General features: G+C 38.5%; 2 protein-coding genes and 1 long non-coding RNA gene across 3 annotated transcripts; 2 read left to right on the plus strand and 1 right to left on the minus strand.

Moving 5' to 3' along the window:
- Positions 1-50: 50 nt before the first annotated feature.
- On the minus strand, positions 51-6,590 carry tmx2b (thioredoxin-related transmembrane protein 2b). The gene is made up of 8 exons (XM_028017202.1): positions 6,272-6,590; positions 4,963-5,023; positions 4,731-4,844; positions 4,175-4,251; positions 3,985-4,091; positions 3,533-3,598; positions 1,750-1,879; positions 51-1,601 (listed from the first exon to the last, which is right to left on the minus strand). Exons 1-8 carry the CDS (start codon positions 6,458-6,460, stop codon positions 1,437-1,439), a joined length of 909 nt encoding a protein of 302 aa, XP_027873003.1. The 5' UTR covers positions 6,461-6,590; the 3' UTR covers positions 51-1,436.
- Positions 6,591-6,662: 72 nt separating this feature from the next.
- On the plus strand, positions 6,663-7,603 carry LOC114144418 (uncharacterized). Its single transcript, XR_003595485.1, has 2 exons — positions 6,663-6,877; positions 7,438-7,603. It is a non-coding gene; the product is annotated as an uncharacterized LOC114144418 (long non-coding RNA).
- A 1,049-nt stretch (positions 7,604-8,652) lies between these two features.
- tesk1a (testis associated actin remodelling kinase 1a) lies at positions 8,653-20,331 on the plus strand. Its single transcript, XM_028019090.1, has 11 exons — positions 8,653-8,925; positions 9,204-9,825; positions 13,298-13,419; positions 13,533-13,581; positions 14,750-14,896; positions 15,564-15,646; positions 16,363-16,453; positions 16,581-16,664; positions 17,088-17,174; positions 17,346-17,436; positions 18,240-20,331. Exons 2-11 carry the CDS (start codon positions 9,619-9,621, stop codon positions 19,397-19,399), a joined length of 2,121 nt encoding a protein of 706 aa, XP_027874891.1. The 5' UTR covers positions 8,653-8,925; positions 9,204-9,618; the 3' UTR covers positions 19,400-20,331.
- The last annotated feature ends 1,265 nt before the right edge of the window (positions 20,332-21,596 follow it).

Raw genomic sequence — 21,596 nt, forward strand, 5'->3', positions numbered from 1 at the left:
GGACCGTAGTTGTATGTTTTTTGGGGGGGAAAAAGGAGCAGTTTAGAAACTTGTGTGCATATGGTTTTATTTTTTGTGTAACAAATGAGGCCTAACTTTTCTAAGCCAGTAACTCCTGCAGATACTTTACACAAGTATAAATAACTAGAGGTCTGAAGGAGGCTGTAGAGAAATGCAAAAATGACACAAATCTAACATCCACCTCCCAAAATAATATGCTTAGGAACAAAAATACAAGAGGAACAAAATCAGTGCATTGAAAAACATCTAAACTGTAACAGTTCATGACTGGAATGTTAAAAGAAGCTTGATGTTAACTTGATTAATATTAGAATTGTGGATCTATAAAACTAAAAAAAGTGACTGCATAAATGTCTCAAACCCCATCTGGTCTCACAACAATGTTTGGTTCTGTAGAGACAGTAAGTATCCACCCAGTTTCTCCAGTGCAGGATCCATGTGGGAATGTTAGGCTGCTCCTAAAGCAGGGGTGTCCAAACTTTTGGTCACATGAGTCAAAGGTACTAATGGGCCAAAAAACCAAAACTAAAATCAAGCAAATAAAGTAATGTTTTCCTGTAGAAAAGAAATATTAATCATTGTAGATGCGAAACGTAAAATTTATTTTGTATGTTTGTATCTAGTTTTCAATTTCTCTTCATAACTTTAGTTATAAAGAACATGATTTGGGTCACTTTCTTTCAAAATACTTGCTACATTTAGCCAAGCTAAATGAATTAAAAGTTGATTTTGATGCAGCAAAAAAGCTTCAGCTTGGTTATAAAAAGACAAATACTTTATGTTGTACTTAACTTTTTCCATGTTAAGAATTATGTAATATTTTCACCCTGATTAAAAATAAAAAGCCTCCATTTGCATCTGCATGCAAATTTATATTGTTCTTCAATTGCAGATGGAGCCTCACAAAAATCAGTCCAAGGACCACAAAATTGCCCCCGAGCCACACTTTGGACACCCCTGCTAAAACCCTCGAGACCAGCTGAAAACAATCAATACCAGCAGTAATATTTACTGTAACAGCAGAGTTGGGGTCAATTCGGAGTGAATTTGTAACACATTTAAATCTCAATTAGTAGCATAAAAACAGCAGGACAGCCGTGGGTCATTTATGGAATAAAACTTCACATGAAAGTCAGATTCAAAGCTTCACCGCCACTGAAATGTAGCGAGCAGACTGGTGGGGAACAGAAATCCCCCCGTTCTCCCTCATCTAAAGATAGATCACATTAGTTCTTTAAGGTTTTCTATAAATGAAGACGAACAATTAGGAAGAGAAATGGAATAAAATAAAACGAGGGAGAGTTTCCGCTTTCACCACACCTCTAAATAATCTGAGGATTTTGATAAGAGGAGTGGAGATGATGCAGATGTTTTAGTCTCCCACTATGAGTTCGGGTTCTGTGATGCTAACCGTCCTATTTGTCTTTCTTGGATTCGGCGTCGGCCCCTGGCTGCTCGGGCTCCTCCTCCTCGGGGACCGGTGGGAACTGCGACGGGCTCAGCTTCTCCGCTTTGTTCCTGCTCAACTTTTTCGACTTCTGGTAGAGTTCGTTCAGGTTGAACTCTCGGATTATGTTTTCCTAAATAAAAAAAATGCATCAACAATTAGCCTCTAAAAATGCAAATTCTGATCAACTTTGTTACTCAAAAATCTAATAAGTTTCAAGTTGGACAACTTTAGTTTAATATCTTTCTGGAAAAACTAAAATTATTTTATGAAAATAGAACCTCAGTGAAGCTCCAAGACACAGCTCTGCCTTTCTTGTCCACCTGGGGGCGCCGCATCACTTCCTTCCCCCCCTGAAATAACACCAAGGAAGGAAGCTGCTTGGACAGAGGGGACGTCGACACTTTGTACCTAAAGGTAAAGCAAAATTCAGTTATTAAATATAACATAAAACAACATAATGTAGATGTGACGTTTTGTCAAAACTGGTTTATTTATTCCTTAAATACATTTTGTTTAGTGAAGTTATGTTGGCTTGACTTTTATTGCTATATCGCTGTATAACAGGGGTGTCTAAAGTGTGGCCCTGGGGTCATTTGCGGCACTCTTAATGATTTTATGTGGCCTCTGATCACAATTCTGCAACTGAGCAAAGCCAGCTGGTTTATTTGTTTATTACAGAAATAATAAAATAAAATATTGTTTCAATATTGGCAAAGTATTTCTCATTTATCAACTATGTTTCTGCATTTAAAGCTTTTACTCAAAAGCATCGCTACTTCCTGTTCTTATTGATGAACAGGAAAATAAAACAATAAAAATAAAACAACAACAAAAAAAACAACTCCCAAAAAACTGTGTGTCAATCTAATAATTCATGATTTGGATCTGCAATCATTTATGGATAATATTTTTAACAAATCTGAAAATTTAGTTCATTTGATTTTTACAAAAAATTTATTAACTAAGAATATTTTTCAAAAGTACAATCAATTTATTTAAAAAAAACAACAAAAAAAAACATTGGCCATTCATGTGCCTTTATTTTTGGCCCTCGCGGCAATTTTATTTTATTTTTTTGTGCTGCTTTAGACAGTTGGTGGTTACCATAGCAACCAGTAACTGTCAGCTGTGTAATTTTGCCTTGTTTTTGTAATTAATCTTGTGCATTTCAGCTGTGTTTCATTTTTCAACTGTCAACAGTTCATTGGGAGCCATCGGTCTGTAGTTTGTTTAGGTTTATTTGTTGTATTTTATTTAATGCAGGGGGGGCAGAAGCTGCTGGAAACTCAGTTGTCAAACTATTGGACCAGAGAAGAACAAAGAAAGGTTTAATACATCACTCCCTCCTGGATTTTGCAATGTTTTTTATTTCTATGATTTTTGTGACCTAAATTTATTAATTTTGTGGCACTGTTTTTAAAAAGTTGCTTTATTTTAGCCATATCATTGTCTTACACAAAACATTAAAATTGCTGCATGAAATCTTCCCTTTATTTCTCTTTTTCTTATAAACCTATAATCCCTCCTTACCTGAGAAGACCCTGCATCGTCGTTCTGCTGCTGGTCTAATGTCTCCTCCCTCACTCTTTGCTCTTTCTATTGCAACAATAAAAATTTATTTTGAATGTATGGAAAGGAGCACAACTTCTTAATAGAAATTAAAGATAATCCTGGCCTTAACCAACTAACAAGGGACGTAAAATGGGTAACAACAACATTAGTAACCTTGTTCACTAGCTTAATGTGATATACGGGCATCGTTTAATCATTTAGCATCACTAGACTTACTCTGTTTATTTGGATGAAAACTAATTTTACCGTTTAGCATCACACATGCCTCATCTTGCAAGGTTTGGCTTTCAAGAGACGTCGTGAAACAGGAAGTGAAATTAAAAGGGGATTGGTAAAAATTCAGCCGAGTTGCAGTGATTACGTTGACTGGTCAGATTTGCGGAAAACTTGCGAATATTGAGTAAATTTGCATTAATAGTTGCGATTGCAACAATGCAACTCCCTGGAGGGACTGATGTTTACATGTAGACATGTGTGGATGTGTCTTACCTTTTGGAAACTTCTCCATATCGTCCAATGTCTACCTTCCCAAACTTGAGGCCAGAACAGTTATACCTGAACCGGAGCAGAATTAGCAACAATAATTATATTTTACTTGTAAAGACCTTTTCTAAAAACTCAAAGGTACTTTACAGAAATCAAGCAAAATTACATACAGAAAACAAAAATACCGTAAGTACATTTGGGCATAAAACAAGACATTACAGCTGTTCTGAACAGGTAAAAGTAGCTGAAATTAGTGATGGGTAGTTTCTATACGTTGGTTTTCTGTACACAAAAGTGAGTAAAAGGATAGAAATTAATCTACAAATCCATTTTGTCTTTATGCCAGTGCAGGATTTGCTGAATGAACACCCAGAGTTTGAGCTGAACTTGCGGTTTTAGTCATAGATTGCACATCTTCCTGTTTCCACAGTGAAACATAATAAATGGATTCTTACTTAAGCGACAGATCGGCATACACTGAAGCAAAGGACTGACACTCCGGAGACCAGTTGGCAAAAAATTCAACAATCCACGTCACACGGCTGTCCTTGTTCAGCTCATCCTGAACCAACACACAGTTAATACATTAGGATTAAAACGAGTTTGTAGATAAACTTTTCTGGTGACAGATGTGTGTTTACCCACATCGATGGTTTTGTCACTGAAGTATTTGATGTACTCTGGTCCCATGTAGAGAGGCGGCTTACAGGTCATTAGAAACACTGGAAAACACAAGGATCAGCAGAAATCAGATAATTTAAAACATTGAAGCTGCTTCTTTACATCCTGACATTTTTCTCACAGATCAAGGCGACTACATAGTCGTTGAAGCAGCCAATCACACGTCAGGGTCTCTATGAAGCAGCCAAGTTTTTCTTCTCCATCTTTTAATGCATTTCTAATATTCTACTAAAAAATTGATTGATAGTGCCCTCCTACAACCAGAAGTAAAAATACAGAGGAAATGCCTGAGTTAGCATTCCACCGTCACTCCAAGCAGCCTGTCCCAAATGATCAGTTGTGAGTAAAGCGCCTGTGTCGTGTCTCGCCATTTTAAATCCAAACAACTCACTGAAGTAAAACAGCAGCTCTGCTGACAGTAAACAGGAACTTCACTGTCTGTCGATTGATTGATTTGATAAACAGAAATATTCCTTGAGTTTGACACGTGTTCTAGAGGAATCTGTAAAGTTGGACTGACCTATGCAGAGCGTCAGGTAGAGCAGGCCCATCCTGATGTCCAGTCGGAAGAACAGGATCACATTGGCCACTTTGCTGAACAGGAAGATGTTCCCCACATGTTGCTCCACAGTTACTGAGAACGACAGACAAACGGGCCTAAAATCAGTCCTGAAAGTTTGCTAAATTTATCAGATTAAACAACTTGGATTTTAAAAAAGCAAGTTGAGTGTTGCTGAAGTAAATCTACTCACTTGCTCTGCGGTTCTTCATCATCACGATGGCACTCAGGAACATGAGGATTTCCACTTCTCTCTGAAAAACACACATAATCGTCACCAACTAATCATCTGAATCCAACCAAAGCCCAAAGTCACAACTTTCACTCTTTAGCCGCCGTTTCTAAAAACATTTCTACTTCTATTATTTAACCATTCAAAAGCTCATGTTTTTATGTGCAATTTATGTCCCCACAAGTTATTCAACATTTTGGGTTTTTGAGTTACTGATAGATAGATACACAGTGAAAAACAAAAAAACCCTACAATTTCACCGCTTTTATACCCTGGAGACTCTTTTACTTCTGGATTGTAACCCCAGAGTTTGATTTAGCTCCAAATCAAAGCCTTTTTTTCTCAGTTTATTTTTCTATATTTCAGTCACATCCAGATTTTCTAAATATTTAATATTTAAAAAAGAAAAGAGTGAAATGAAAGTAAGTCCCAGCACTGTTTTATTTCTTGACTTGTTGAAGAAAAACATAATAAAATCCAACTCAGAGGCTGGTAGTAACTAATTACAATTACTTTAGTTTGCAAATAAAAAAGATACTGTACTATTACCCAAATAATATTACTATTAATTATATCTACTCTTACTTGGGCAAAATCTCTGGATACTCTGCCTACAGTGAATAACTTCACTGAATAAAGAAACATATTTTAACCAGAAATTTATTAGAAAGACACAACCTAGATTTTATGTCAACATTTCATGTTTGTACCCAACCTTTGTTGCTTCCTGAATATTGACCTGTTAGCATGTCTTGACAGCAGTGTGACTTGTCTTCTGTCAGAGGCCTTTTCAGAATAGTTGCAAGACTGACTGCTACAGCATAACCTTTCGCAATGACTCGTAAGATACTTGGATGATTTGAGTTGAGGCAATATTTAATTTCCCTTTGGCTTAAAAAAAGTATTTTTGAATTGAATATGAAAACATTGAATTTTTGATGGTCCTGCTCGTCTCTCTGAATTTCCTGTCAAAACCACCTCCAGTTTGTTTACTAGACTCTGCAAATTAAAATTAAATTAATCTGGAGCTGATAAATGATCAAAACTCGGCGGTGGAAACACAGAAGCTGTATTTCTACTTCAACTACTGTCCCTCCAGAACAACTTTGTATTTATGTCGCAGAGTAAATACATCTTGCTTCATTGCTAAACATCAAAAAGCACAACTGTGTAGGTGTTTGGCCTGACAGAACCACCACTGTCCCACCAATCAGCAGGGCGGGTCGGTCGGTTCTGAAATCCCCGGTTCGTCCGCTGTAGGGATACAGACCCAGTCAAAGTCACAGGAGTTCCCGTCCTCCCGCTGTGAGGCCAGATGGTCGCAGATTCCAGGCGTTTTACGGACCGCCAGGAAGGCTACAGACATGAAGAGAGAAGCTACATAGTACGGCTTGAACAGCCACTTATACACCTGCGGCAGGTGGTAGAGGAAAGCAAATAATGGCGTCAGTAAAGCCATGTTAACAAAATGTTAAAAGGTGCCGCAGATTACTCCAAAACTCGAGAGTTCAACTTTTAAGAAACCGTTAGCTTGCGATGAATGGTACTGTTAGCCGTGGCTAGCGAACGCACACACGGCCGGAAGTTGCTTTAAGTACGGTGTTCTTTTAAAATAAAAGCATGACGCCTTCATTATAATTACACTTGTATTCTTTGTATTTATGGATTGAATTATGGTTAAATTGGTATGTAATTTAATGTATTAAAATATATTATCCTGTTTCTAGTCTCTAAATTGATCTCTTCATCGTTTATTTTGAAACTTGATGAGTCGCGACGGTTAACGGAACAAAAATTGACTCTTATCCTTTTTCGTCGGCACACATAGCAGCAACCCATGGCAGCAACCGAGTTAAAGGGGGTGGAGATTTAAAGGGTTTGTTTACCTACTGTAGTTTCTAAGCGTTTTAAAAGATTGTTGTCAATGCATTTATTTATTTAATCAGTTATTGTTTATATTTAAGATACTAATTTTGTCCTAAATTAAAACCCTGCCTCTCAATAAATGACAGCTGGAGATAGAAACTAGTAACCCAGGTATTGATTATAGATATATGATTTACATTTTTCACAGTGTGGCCTGGGGTTTTTTCCTTGCACATTCACTCTTTGTTTGTTTGCTGTTTTTTTTTTTCCCGTTCAACGTTCCTTACCTTCCCTTATCACTAAATCACCAAATACATTTTCCAAATCCATTTATTGACTTTGGTTCAAAATGTACATATGGTCTAAAGTTGCCCACAAGATAACCTAATTATTTTTACTGTGAGGTTATCCCAATCCCACACTACTGACACCATTCCCACTACTTGGTTATTTTTGAGTGATAAAACAGAAATCTATGTTTAAGTGACAGCTCTATATTATGCAAACTGAGTGACTATATTCACTCGGTGGATTTGTGGGTATATAAATCAAAGAAGGGTTTCATTCCAGGCACGCAGGCGGCTGACAGCATCACTTCCGCCTCCGTCATCTCGGAATCAGTGGGAGGAAGCAGAGGATGAGATCCGCTGAAGATGCTCCGTTGCGTCTGTTTTCTTACTTTATTTTCCTTTTAGAAAAAGAAGGAAAAAAGTCAAATAAAAAAATGTAAACGGACTCTCTTTGATCTTTGATGCCTTTTGTTATATTACTGCGTAAGCTGTTGCTTATTTCGCATTCACGGAATCCACAATTCCTTGGTTTATTTTTAATTTAATTAAAAATCGCATCACTTCCGGTTCCAGGCTGGAAATCTTTAGTGAGCCAAGCAGAAGCTGATCTGGGTTCAGCTGCAACAGTCCGGCTGTTGCTCCAATCAGAGCCGGTCAGCAGGCTGCGGCGCTTCTACGTGAACCGCAAATTTAGCGAGTTTATCGAAGGAAGTGCAATATATTTGTTACGAAAATAAAACGTTTTTATTACCGAAAGCACAGCGAAGGAGTCATGGTCGGAAAGACATCAAAGTTTATCTTTGTACAGATTTTTCCATCAGTAATGTTCTAATGTTTAACATTTCAAAATATATAATTCAACAACAGATGATGATACACAGCTCAGTGTTTGAGTTCGATATTAAAGTCGTGTATAATGTTTGAAGCCCAGATTAAGAAAGATTGCCATGAAAGCTTTTAGAACTTCTGATCTATTTTTGTTTAAATTTATTTATTTATTTAACATGAGATAAAAGTGCATGAACTCTTTCAAAACCTTGTTCAATTTTCAGCTTTTCTTCTTTTTAGTTCTCTTTTTTAAAGGATTTTTCTTTCTTCTCTATCTATCTATCTATCTATCTATCTATCTATCTATCTATCTATCTATCTATCTATCTATCTATCTATCTATCTATCTATCTATCTCCTATTTAAGTACTAGTTTCATAAGTTTTATATTAACAAAAAGATTTGGAAAATGTTTCTTCTGTTTGATTTTGTTGGATTGAAATTGTGGTTTTTTTTGTATACGTTTTTAAATTTTATTTTTAAAATACCAGAATTTACAAACTATTTAATTAGGAGCTTTAAAAATATATATATTTAGGTAATTTTATTGAAGGGCAACTTTTTACTCGAGTATAAGTGTGTGGAAATAGTGCTCTCTTGCTCCGATATGTTTTGAATAAACGTTCGTCTGAACCTTTATTTTGAAACTCCAAACAGGAAGTCACTGACATCCCTCCTCCATACTTTACTCCAGAATAGATCCGTATTGTAGACATCCCGAGAAGCGGCCGGGGAAACAAACCCAGACGGGATTATCAGGCTGACGCCGTCGAGGTGCCGAATGATAAAAATCTCTGGGCCAAACTAAACCTCCAGCAGCGGAACCGCGGACATTTTCCTGGCCAGGCCGACATTTGGACCGAGCCGAGCGGCCAATCTGACCGCTGCTGCCTGCTTGTCATTGACTGCTGCCGTTTTAACAGAGGCTAGGATTATATTGGTAAGTCGCGCATTAAACATTTAAAGCGCCACATGGTGCGGTTTGTTTAGCTGTGTTATAAACGCTGTTTGTCGTGGTGAAAATAAAAAAATTAAATATCTACACAATGGCTGAGTGGGGCCGTAGATGATGGCAGGTCGGTGTCATCCCGCTTATCTCCCTGTGAGATGGAGTCCCTTACGCGGAAAAGCGGCCTGTTACGGCACCTGTTAAAGGAAAATATTAGCATATTTCCGCGCTGATAACATCTTTTTGCTGTTTCTACTCTCCATCTTTAGGGGGAGGAACCCTGATTGCTGGTGCAGTGTGTTGGGACTCCTCCAGGGCCTTCTGCCAGCAAATCCTCCAAACTAACTGGATGCTGATGGAGACATTCAGGGACCGCAGGAATTCCTAACACCAAAGCTTTCCATGTTGGATGCAGCATTTGGAGAGCTGTGAGGATGGGTAACTTTTGCAGGAATATTGGATTTTTCTCCAATAGTTTACCTGGAGTCTACTGCATCCTCCATTAAAGTGGAAAATTATGGCATTTTAGTTGGACCTATCAATAAAATCATCTATAACTCCTCACCCTGATTCTTCTGACACAATGATGGCGAGAGGCACCATGTGGGAGTGCCTCAGGACTTCTCGGGTGTAACTGCTTTTGGTAAGAACCAAATATCTGGACTGTAGTGGTCCACCAGCACCATGGACCATCACAATGAGTGCTGCCTCTGCAACCCTGAGGACGGGCCAGGAGGTCTGGATGAGCCGCCGCTTCACAGCATCCACGCTCCCAACCGGATCCGGCCGTCCTCATACAGAGCCCTGAGGAGCGCGGTGTCCAGCCTGGCCCGCATTGACGACTTCTTCTGTGAAAAGATTGGCTCAGGCTTCTTCTCCGAGGTTTTCAAGGTGCGTGCCGTCCTCTGCTTTTCACTCCGTTTGGAATAAAGTAGGTGAGAACAACAACGTCATTAAATGACTTTAGGAATATAATGAAACTCCACTTATGAGCTTGTTGGATGAGATTTTTGTAGTTTTATTGTCCTCAATATTGCCAGTTTATCTTGTGCATTTCAGGCAGCAGTTCAGCTAAATCCTGTTTTTGATTTGACAGCTAGCTTGCAGTTTAAAATCTTAGGGTGCATTCTCACCAGCCATGTTTAATCTGTTTTAATCAAACTTTGGTACGTTTGTCTACAAAGTCCAGTTCGTTTGGGGAGGTGTGAATGCGCAACTGTGATGCTGACCAAAAAAGCGTAATTTTGTCTGCCTAAAATCTGACGCTACTCCATTCTTGCTTATAATTTGTGGGGAAGGAAGTTGTACTTATTGTCTTTTTCAGAGGTTTTCACATCATTTCCTTCTGTGGTTCTGGGTGCAGCGCCACCACAGGCGAGGAGGGGAACCGCAGAAGCTGAAAATGTAACAAATGTTGCAAATTTGGTCCCCAACCAAACAAAATTACTTTTACTTACAGCTCACGAGACCTGCCTTTTATATGCTTTGCTTCCTCCCAAACACTAGGTGCCACTATAGAGTTGAATGGACACATTAAAATGAAAACATAACTGTGTGGTTTGTATTTCCCTGCTGTGTTTAATTTAACACAGTTTTATAAATAAACTAGCATTACTCCTCATGTTTTTCTAGTTTAATATGTGTACTGAAAATAATAAGATTTTCTTTTATTAACCACACTCTTTACTTTCAATTTTACTCAAAAACACACCTGGACACACCTGTCCAGTAAACATAGCAAATTACTGCAAGTTTTTTTGATGTAAATAGTGACAAACATTCAGTGTTTTTGTTGCTCAGCCACATTTTTTGTCTCGAAACAATGCACCTCAAAAATTGCGGAAATTTATTTTAGGTCAAATAAAAAGAAACACATTTACATTTGCCTACTACTTTACTCATAGTTGGCTGCAGCTCAAAATGTCAAAGGTCACAGAGGGAAGGAAGGACAAGTCCGCTACGCTTATAATACCGGGGAAAACCCTGAATATGGCTATTTTCTCCTAATTAAGCAAAGAATCTCGTACCTTGGCCCTAATATTCCATCATACAACCCACAAAAGGGATAATTGAAATAAAAAAAAAAACACTTTTTGAAAATATTTTTTGTCATTTATTTGAAAGAAAGTGAGAAAAAAAGTCAGATTAAAATCAGATCTGTTATGACAAAACCTAAGATTTTATTTGTAACCCACGTCGCCCGGCTCTGTTTTAATTTCCACCAAATTATCCTGAAATTATGGCAGAATAAACTCCTCATGCACCTGATGACCTTGTGACTAGATTAATAAAATTATTCAGTCGACCTTTTAACTGGAGATTTTCCTCAAACATGTTGGTTTGATGTTATTAATACCAGGAGTTTGTTACACACACCTGTGTGTTGTCTGCCTGTGTGGGAGCTAAGAGGCGGATTGGAGGGCAGGACTCACTGGACTAAGCAGCTTACTCACACACCGCCTGCATGTGTGTGTGTACCTTTGTGTTGGTACATATGTAAATGTTCACAGCCTGCTGCTTTAAATGCAATCAGAGATGATAATCTGCAGTATTTCTCCAGGGTGAAAGTTGATTTGACTTTTTTTTTTCTTTTGCTCCCAAACATCTCTGAGATCAACGAAAACGGTTCAGTTGAATGTTTACAGACCAGGAGTGTCCCGCATGCGGCCCCTGCATTGATTTTATTATTATTTAATTTTTTTGTGGAGCCTGACTGCAATTCAAGAATGATTCCGATCTGCAGAGGAGGCCTTTTGTTTTTAATTCTTGCAAAGTCACTACCCACAAATTTTCTTGAATGCAAAATGTTGAGAACAGTAAAGTGTTAGTCTTTTAATCACTGTTTGCATTTTCTTTAAATTCATAGTAAATTTGGGCACCGTGTCTGTGGTGCACACACATTAGGGCTGAAACGATTAATCAAATTAATCATGATTAATTGATTTTAGAAGTAATTGTCAACTAATATAGCAATCAATTAACCATTAACAAAAATATATATATTTGGTATTCAAGATAAAAAGAAATCTGTTAACATTTTCTACCCAGAACTCCAGTGACCTGGTTGAAGCTTCATCAGGTTCAAATTCTGTAAATAAACAAACAAACTAAAACCTACTAAATACATTTTGCTATCTAATTATTTAGTCAAAAACATTCAACATATTAATAAACAGTATTGTTTTTTAATTAGAGATTCAGCCTTTGCTATGAATGATGAAGCATACGCTGAAGGAACACTGTTTTTGCATTTTAGGCAATAAGATATTTATCTTCTTATTCAAAAAATAATAATAATAATTGGATTATTTTCTTACTTGCATCTTTTAATGTATTTCTAAAAAAAAAAAGGAAAAAGAAAGATGGAAGGTAGGGGTGCACCAATTGGATTTTTCTGGCTGATCGTTGATAAGCAGTTATCAGTTTATTTTTTTATTTTTGTAATTGACTCGGTTAGATGTTATAAAGTTATAAGGTCAACTGATCGGCTGGCCATGTGCGATTGCTGATTCCACAATCAAAATGTCACTCAAAATACTTTAGAGAATTAGAAAGGTGATGAACGTCTATTTACACGGATTACAAAAGAAATTGAGTAATTTTTTATACAAGCTGTTTTCCTGCTCTGCGTTCCTCAACAAAATGTGAAAATTCAGAGGAAGAATCAAACGATTTAACAACATGGCATTGTTCTCTCTTTTTTGCCATTCCGAGTACAGATTGAATTAATTTTATATTAGAACCATGAAAGTTTATATATTTCTTTCAGTCTTGTTCACTGTGACTGGAGTCATGTGTTTTGTTGGCGCTGCATCTGCTGGCGTGTGCGTGCAGCTGGGCGAGGCCGTTGCTAACGGCGCGTTGGATTTCTGCAGATCAGGAGGGGTGATGGGAAATCCATAAAGCCTATTAGTGCTACACTATTAATACTCACACATGCAGACACACAAACCCAGACGCACCGACATCCTGTTGCAGCTCCTGACTCCGAACTCTGCAGGCTCTCAGGACGAAACGGTGACCCGATCATCACACGCGGGATGCTCATCCTCCCATAGGATTCTACCATGATATTCAACACGTTATGGTTGATAACATGTTTCTAGATCTGTTTTACATGTCATTACTTGAGTTTTTAAGATGCTAATCAGCTGCTCCAAGTTGTAAAAACAATACCTGCCTGTGTATGGGTTTTATCCAAAACCAGCGGGGATAAATGTCCAAACATGCAGCGCCTCAACCAAAAACCTAGAAAAATAATAAATCAGACCTAATATGATTTATTAAATGAGCTGGTCCAACATCTCATTTTCCCCCTGTGCAGTTTGAGTTTTTTCCCTTGATGATCCTGTTTGCTCTCCAGGTGCAGCACCGCATCACCGGACAGGTAATGGCCCTGAAGATGAACACGCTAGCAAGCAACAAAGCTAACATGCTTCGAGAAGTGCAGCTGATGAACAGACTTTGTCATCCAAACATTCTCAGGTTGGTCGTTTCCTCACTTTATCAACCCTCTGAGGTTTCAGGGATTTGTTTATGCCGATCTTTGGATAATTACCTGTAGATTGTCGTCATGATTTTTTTTCCTGTTTCCTCAGGTTTATCGGGGTTTGTGTTCATGAAGGCCAACTCCACGCTTTGACTGAGGTACAGGCTGAACTTTTCCAAGAGTTTTACCACAAGATTTGATTATTTTTTCATTTATGTACCATATCTGTTTGTTTCCTGGTGTTATTAGCCTTGTTTTAATGTTATGGAGGTAAATTAGAGCGTGAAAATTTAGGAAATTGTCCTGATGTTCATTCAGATATTGATTAAAATCTCACTTTTTAAAGGACCTTTATTTAATTTTATTTTTTTGAATGTTTGTCACACTTCTACAGTGGCGTACTACGACCATTGTAGGTAGAGAAAGAAAGAGGTATACATTTAAACCAAAAATCTCAGAAATTTTGAGCCTAATCTCAGAAATATTCTAGAAAAAAACAAAGAAATATCTGCATTTTAAAAGTAAAACAAATTGGTAGAAAAAACTCTTACATTTTCAGATCAATCAGAACATTTCAAGAAAAAAACATAGAAATTTCTGTTTCAAAAGTCAAAATTGTTCATGTTTCAAACTCAGAAAATCTCCTTTTGAAAATCTAAAATTTCCTTGTTTTTTCCTTAAGATTAATCTCAAAATTTTAGTTTCCTATCAATTTTCTTGGCTTTTCAAACTCAGTAATTTCAAGTTTCTTTTCTAGAAAATTTCTGAGATGAATGTAAAAATTTCTGCCTCTTTTTCCCCCTCAAATTTTTGACTTTTCAAACTCAGAAATGTCCTTGTTTTTTTTCTAGAAAATTTCAGAGGTTAATCTCAACATTTTTCAGTTTTTGGGTGGAAATTTACTCCTTTTTCTTCTACCTATAACCGCACTAATAAGCTGTTGTACATTCAGTGTTTCAGACCATTAAATAATTTAAATAGTAGTCAAAAACAACACAAGTAGATGCAAAATGCAACTTTTAAATGAATGTGTTTATTGTTAAAGACTTACATGCTGAGATCTCAAAATACCTGGATTAGATTATTGTCCATTTGTGTTTTGTCCTTGCTGGAGTTTTTGCTGCTGCTCTGCAGTGCTTAACTTCACACTAACTATCACTTTCACCACCAGAGGGCGGTGTTCTTCCCGAAATGACTCAGCTCGCCTGGTTGTTAAAAGCATAAAAGCTGTGGAAAAAGAAAAAATCAAAAGATGAAAATAGGGAACTCCAGCTCTGATTTGTTCTGTTTATAATCTAAATGCTGTTCTCTGTCCACCGTGTTCAGTACATAAATGGAGGCAACCTGGAGCAGCTGCTGGACAGCGACCTGTACCTGTCCTGGAGCGTGAGGGTCGGTCTGTCTCTGGACATCGCCCGAGGACTCGACTATCTGCACAGCAAGGGCATCTTCCACAGAGACCTCACCTCCAAGGTAGCTGCAGCCTGATATCAGAGTGTTTTCACCTCTGAATCATCACGTTATTTTTGTTATTAATGGAAGAATCGGACCTTGAACCAACCTTTAACCTTTCTTTGTTCTTTCGGTTCATCCAGCATTAATTCATTGTGAATTCTTATGAAGTCTTTAATTCATGTATCTAAAATTAAAGCCTTGAAATGTCATGCAGACATGTAAAAAAAAAAGGACTTTGGCCTTTAATTTGTTGTTCACAGGTCTTGAGCTTTTGTTGTGGCAGGACTATTTAATCTTGTATATTCTATGGGAATTTTTGTTGAAAATTTCTGACTAATTAGTTTTTTCGTACCAATCTCTGACTTTACGAAGTCATAAAAAATCTTAATTTTCTTCTTTCTAATTTAAAACGTCTTGACATGAGATAATTTACTTCTTTTTTTCTTGTAAATATGTGAAATTATTCTAAAAAAATTTTTTTGTTTTTGATGGACATTTGTTTTTATTGTTTCGATCTAATTCTCTAATGCTGCAGTGTTTTTTCATCCAGACTGTGAGAAGATGAGCTGACTAATCTTGCAGGATTGCTTTGTTTGTTAGCCCTGCAGTAGCTGAGATGTTAGCATCTGTTTTTAGCTGAAGTCAGTGTGGATGTCACTCTCTGTCTGTCTGTCTGTCTGTGCAGAACTGTCTGGTTCGCTGTGAAAACGGGACGTTCACCGCTGTGGTTGGAGACTTCGGCCTGGCAGAGAAGATCCCAGATTACAGGTTTAGAATCTTTTTCTCTGCTCTTTCCTGTTGCTGTGCCTTTAAAAACTAATCAAAACCCTTTTGTTATGATTTTACATTTCTATTTTTAAGTTACTACAGGCATCAAGCTTTTATATATACAAAAAAACATTTCATAAATCTCATGTTTAAGTGTATTTTTTAATAAATTAATTAAAAAAAAACGCCTTTGACTTTTCAGTCATAAACAAACGCATAATAGATATGAAGCTTTAATTAATTAAAAAAAATTAAGACTTAATTTTCTCATTGTATACATCAAAGCATTTTGTATACAACATTAAAACATTTTGAAAAACTTAAAACAACATAAAAAAATTAATTAAAACTTTTAATTACAGTAATTAATTCACCAAAAAATTAATAGACTTTAAATTGCCTCGTTGTATACATTAAAGCATAATTTAAACTGTCACCTTTTTTAAATGCGTTATATTTATTTAGCTATTTTTTAAATGACAAAACAACCAAGTGGTAAACTTTAAAAAACCTGATCCAAAAAGTAAACAAATATAAATGTAAATATAAATTTTTTATGTCATTTTACATTTTAAAACAAGGTAACTTAATCAGTTCTATAAAGTTCAATTGTAGTTGTTCAAAGATGACGATGTGGGTTAATATTTTTAGTTTGGCCTTGCTGCAGATAGTTGGTGTATTATTACAGCCCTAATAACGACCTGTTCACTCTGTAGCGATGGCGTGGAGAAGCAGCCGCTGGCCATTGTGGGCTCTCCGTACTGGATGGCGCCAGAGGTTCTGCGAGGAGAGCTGTACGATGAGAAGGTGAGGAGCCGATCGTGTAAATGTCTCCTGAAGCTCAGAACCGCAGCGCTGTGGCGCAGCGGTTGTGTTCCTGTGTTTGATGTCGTTGTGATGCGGTTTGGACTTTCTGCTCTCCTCTTCGGTTCAGGTCGATGTGTTCGCGTACGGCATCATCCTGTGTGAGATCATCGCCCGGATCGAGGCAGATCCAGACTTCTTACCAAGGACAGAGGTAGGTCACCGCTGGTCGGTTCTGATCCGTATGGTTGTGGTACCATAGATCTGCTCTCACGTATAATCTACTGAGATTTACACACGATACATTTGTTTCATTTCAAGCTGGTGCAGTTCACTTTCACACTGAATTGTGTCAACCAAATTAAACCCTTTAAAAAACACTTTCCCCTCCTCGCCTGTGGGGGCGCTGCACCAATAACCACTGAAGAAAATTGCACAAAAACCTTTGAGGAAGACACTGAGCACAACTTTCGTAACACTCAAGACACTGTCACAAACATGCCATGACATCGGTCAGGAAATGTTAAAGTTTATGTTTCAGATTTTGGTTTCACTTACCCAGTGGAGTGAATAGACCTCCAATGGGCTGTAACTGGTTCCCTACTCAAAGCCCGTCTCTCTTTCTGGGTTTGTGTAGGACTTCGGTCTGGACGTTCACGCATTCGAGAACATGATAGGAGATTGCCCAGCTGCGTTCTTCAGCCTGGCCGTGACCTGCTGTAACGTAAGCAGACCTCGCCTCCACTTTACATAATAAAAACATCATCGTTGACCATCACATATTAATGAAGAGCTCTAGTACAATATTTAATTGGTTGGATGCTGCATTGAGGTCCAACAGAACCAGAACTTAAATAAACGTCAGTTGACCTTTTCTTGTCTTTCTGATTGTCAGATGAGCGCAGAGAGACGACCTTCATTTTCTGATATCGTCTTCACATTGGAGGCCATGGGAGGAGAAGACAGACAGATTCCCATCACTCTTGGTAAAATAAATAATAATAATAATTATTATTATTAATAATAATAATGTAGAGGTTTAAAACGGTGATAAATCTACAGGCAAACTGCCTGAAACCAAATTGTGTTTTTTAATTTCAAAAGTTTCTGTTCTGACCACCAAATAAAGACAGACTGATTTCAGTTATTTTTTTTTTGTCAAATTTTAACCTACAAAAACTTTAATTAATACCTTTTCCTTTAAAAATTGTTTTAATGCAATTAAGATGACAGAATTTTCTCATATTCTTATGAATTTTTGGTGTACAACTTTATCTTTGTATTATTGTCACTTTATTCTGGTTTTATTTTGACTTGCTTTTATATGAATTTATTCTCATAATTTGGGGGGGGGTTCATAGCCTGGCCCTAATACTCAGTTATACACTGCAAAAACACAAACGTTTACCAAGTAATTTTGGTCTAGTTTCTAGTGCAAATATCTTAGTACACTTGAAATAAGAGAAAGCTAATTTAGAGCAAGATATAAGGTAACATGTAAACATTTTTATCATAAGTGAAATAATCTGAAAATGGAACTAGTATTTTTCCATCAATATTAAGGACTTATTGACTTTAAATAAGTTAAAAGTTCTTTAAAAAAATTACATGTAAATGTTTTCTCTTATTTCAAGTGTACTAAAATATTTGTACTAGAAACTAGACCAAAAGTACTTGGTAAGATTTTGTGCTTTTGCAGTGTAGTATTATTATTTTTTGTATTTCTTTATCTTTGTTGCATATTCTGACTCCTGTCTGTTGTACATTTGTTTCTCCTCCTGCTGCTCAGAGCCAGTAATGGTCAACATCAGCCCATACCGGCGCCGCAGCTCCCCCTGTCACCCTGGAGACCACAGTCCACCGCGGAAGGGCCTAGCAAGGAGCCAGTCGGACATGTTGCCCCCAGCGGCCCTGACGCCTCCTCTCCTGGGTACTCCGCCGCGGGTCAACCCCTTCTCTCTCCGAAGGGACCTAAACGGCGGCCGGTGTAAACTCTTGGACACGCCCAGCAAGTCTGTCATCTCCCTGACCTTCACCCTGCCGGCGCTCTGCGACCCGTGTGCCTCGCCGCGCCTCCTCCGAGGTACAACAGGGATGCTAGCTCCACCGCGGAGGTGCCAGTCGCTCCCCTGCACGCCAGAGATCAGCCGGACCGTGGCGTTCCCCTGTGACGCAGAGAAGGAAAAGGACAGGATCGGCCAGGTGGCGGGGAATGAGGGTGACGAGAAGGAGTGGGTGTCAGAGGAACGAACGGTCGGACAAAGTTTGGATACTACCGAAGAGGATTCTGGTCTTCCTCTTGACCTGGAGATGGTGTCTCTGGGACGTCTGGACGAGGAGGAAGAGGATGAGAACAACGAGGAGGGCGTCTGTCTCGCCGAACCAATGGACTGCACCAAGTCGCCAGAACCGGCAAAGAGAATCCTGAACTCCACTCCTCTAAAGCCACTGCTCACCTCTACCTCCTGCTCTTCCTTACGGACCAAAGCTTGGCGGCTCCCCTGCTCCAACGGGCCGCCATCTTTTCCCGCACTGCCCAAGCTGGACAACAACAACCTGTCGGAGCTGGTGATTGGCCAGCAGGTGCAGTGGGGGAGAGGACGGCACTCTAACGGCTACGGCGAAGGCCAGGTCCCGTCCTCCGACCTCACTGGCTCCTCAGAGCGAGACGAGGTCATTTCCTGTCCCAGCTGCTGTTTGGTGGGTTTGAGTTTCCCCTCAGTGTGCCTGCGTGGTTCTGCCGCCGTGCCGGTCTCCCGACGCCGGGCTTCGCTGCCCCGTCAGCGGCAGTACCAGAACCTCAACGGTACGATAACGGCTAGCAACGCGACCTCGGCGGCTGCCGCCACGGCCGCCAGACCGCTCCTTTGTCGCAGCACCAACGGACTCGTGGCGGATCAGTCGGTACCGCGTGAGCCCGGTCGGACTCTGCCAGAGGCGCAGTCGTAGAGCTCACCCTTCAGAGGTTTCTCAGGAGGACAAAACACAACAACTCGCAGTCCGGAGGCTCGGAGTCAAAATGACTGCCTCCGGCCCTGTTCTCCACAAACTAAAGATTCAACAGCATGTCTTAACGAGGTCGCATTCTAGTTCAGTGTAAACTGGCTGCTATTCCTTCTAGTTAGAGCCTTCGTCCTCTTTCCGTTTCTGAGATCAGGAGTTTAGATGAGGACGTAATAAGAAGCGATGACCTCACCGGCCACCGCAGTTTACCCGTTTTCTGGCTCGACGGCGCCGTGACCGAGGTGAATCTGTACAGAACTGTTTGCTATAGAAGTTTATATTACCTCATTTTGCCTCCGTTTTTGTAATAGAGGAAGTTTGCAAGGCAGCTGCGGCAGCGCCCCCTGCTGGCTCTCACTCGCATATCAGTGTGGCTGCAGAGACAAAATGTGTTTTTAATCCCGTTTTGCTGATTAACTGCGGCTGCCGAAGGAATATTTATAGACCTAACAAAGTTTATTCTTTCTACATTTTTCTAATAATCGACCTGTATATGTGAATGTGAGAGAGATTAACATTTATTTAAGGGAAAGTTTGGGCTTTTAATGTAAACTTGTTTTTGTTTTTTTGCACTTGAGTTTGAAGCACTTTGTGATAAAACAGCAGCTGTTTCGTTGTGTTTGAGTTTGTGGTCATTTCTGGCTCAACAGGCTTCATGTCATCCTTTGTAACAGTGGCGTGTAAAGCAGCTCTGGGTATTTATTGTAAACATCATCTCACACACTGTGTGTGTATGCGCTAATGTAGAGTGGAGTGACTGATACATGCAGATCATTTATTTTCTAATTTCCTCGTTTTCTTTTCTGTTAGAAAACTTTAGATGTGTGTGGCATTCATCTGGTAAACTAGGGATAATAAACTGAATTGGCTGAAAAAGATCTGTTTTGTGTCTGTACTGTTATAGTTTGCGATTAATTGGTTATCCTGACAATTAATTGATCATTCTGACGATTAAACAATTAATTGAACTAAAATTTGGCACATTCTGCAGCTTTTTCACTTAAAAAAGCTGCAGTTTGCCAAATCTTGCATGAAAATACATTAATTAAAAGATGCAAATAAGGAAATAATTTAGTTCATTTGTTAAATAAGAAAGTCAACATTTAATTGCCTAAAATGCAATAACATGCATCTGCTGAAAAAAATTACTAATATTTGTTAGTTCAGGTGTTTCTCCTTAACCTTTTTTAGAGGATAAAACTACTATTCCACTTGAGGAGTTTTGAAAATAACATATTTACAAAGGGATTTTTTTATATCTTAAATGCAAAATATAGTTATTTATTGTGCAGCTTTTGCTCAATTTCAGCTCAAACTGTGTTGTTCTTTCAACAAAATGGCCTTTTTTGATTCTGTATACCCCAGCTTGGTAAATTAGCTTACTGTTATTTCAATAATCAATCAAACTGATTACTTCAGTCTTATTATGCACCTCTAAATATGGAGCTTCATTTCCCCTAAATGGCATTTTGTTTCCCCCAAAACAGTTTGTTTTCACATTTTGTTAATTAAAGCAACAATTCAAATCGACTCGGCACTAAAGAAAGAAATTGTGATTTTCCTTCTAAACGACTCATTAAATCATCCTAAACTAATTTAGTGTAAAGTGAAGCAAGTTGTGTCTCTGGAAACGGGAATAAAACAAAATGCTTGGAGTTTAGTTAGGCTGCTTTTCATTTCACTTTCCTTCTCCACGTTGTGCTTTACAATAATCATTGACTGTTTTCAGTTTTACTTTAGGAGCAGCCGTTTCTCGGAAATGCTGAAAGGAGGGGGAAACCAGCAGCAGATGAAAACTCAAACACACTGCATTTAAAAATTATTTTAAAGAAAATACGTGCAGAATCTCACATTTAAAACCTGTATTTATGTAAGTTAAAACATCAGTTTGAGCACAGAAAGAAAAATCATGCAAGGACAATAAACCATTTAGAAATGCACACTTACACAACAACCAACTAAACAGGCTTTTAGCTTGTACAAAGTAGTGATGTGTCGGTCGCGAACGATCCGGCTCTTAGAGCCGGCTCTTTGAAGTGAACGATTGGAACCTTAGGATCCTATTTGGGAGCCGGGTTTTTTTCTACAGTATATCGCTGTCTCTCCGCCTCCCTGTCGTTGTGCTTGTGCTCTGCAAGTGCCA

The sequence above is a fragment of the Xiphophorus couchianus genome, chromosome 5 (assembly GCF_001444195.1).
Source record: "Xiphophorus couchianus chromosome 5, X_couchianus-1.0, whole genome shotgun sequence".
In the NCBI taxonomy this organism is placed as follows: Eukaryota; Metazoa; Chordata; class Actinopteri; order Cyprinodontiformes; family Poeciliidae; genus Xiphophorus; species Xiphophorus couchianus.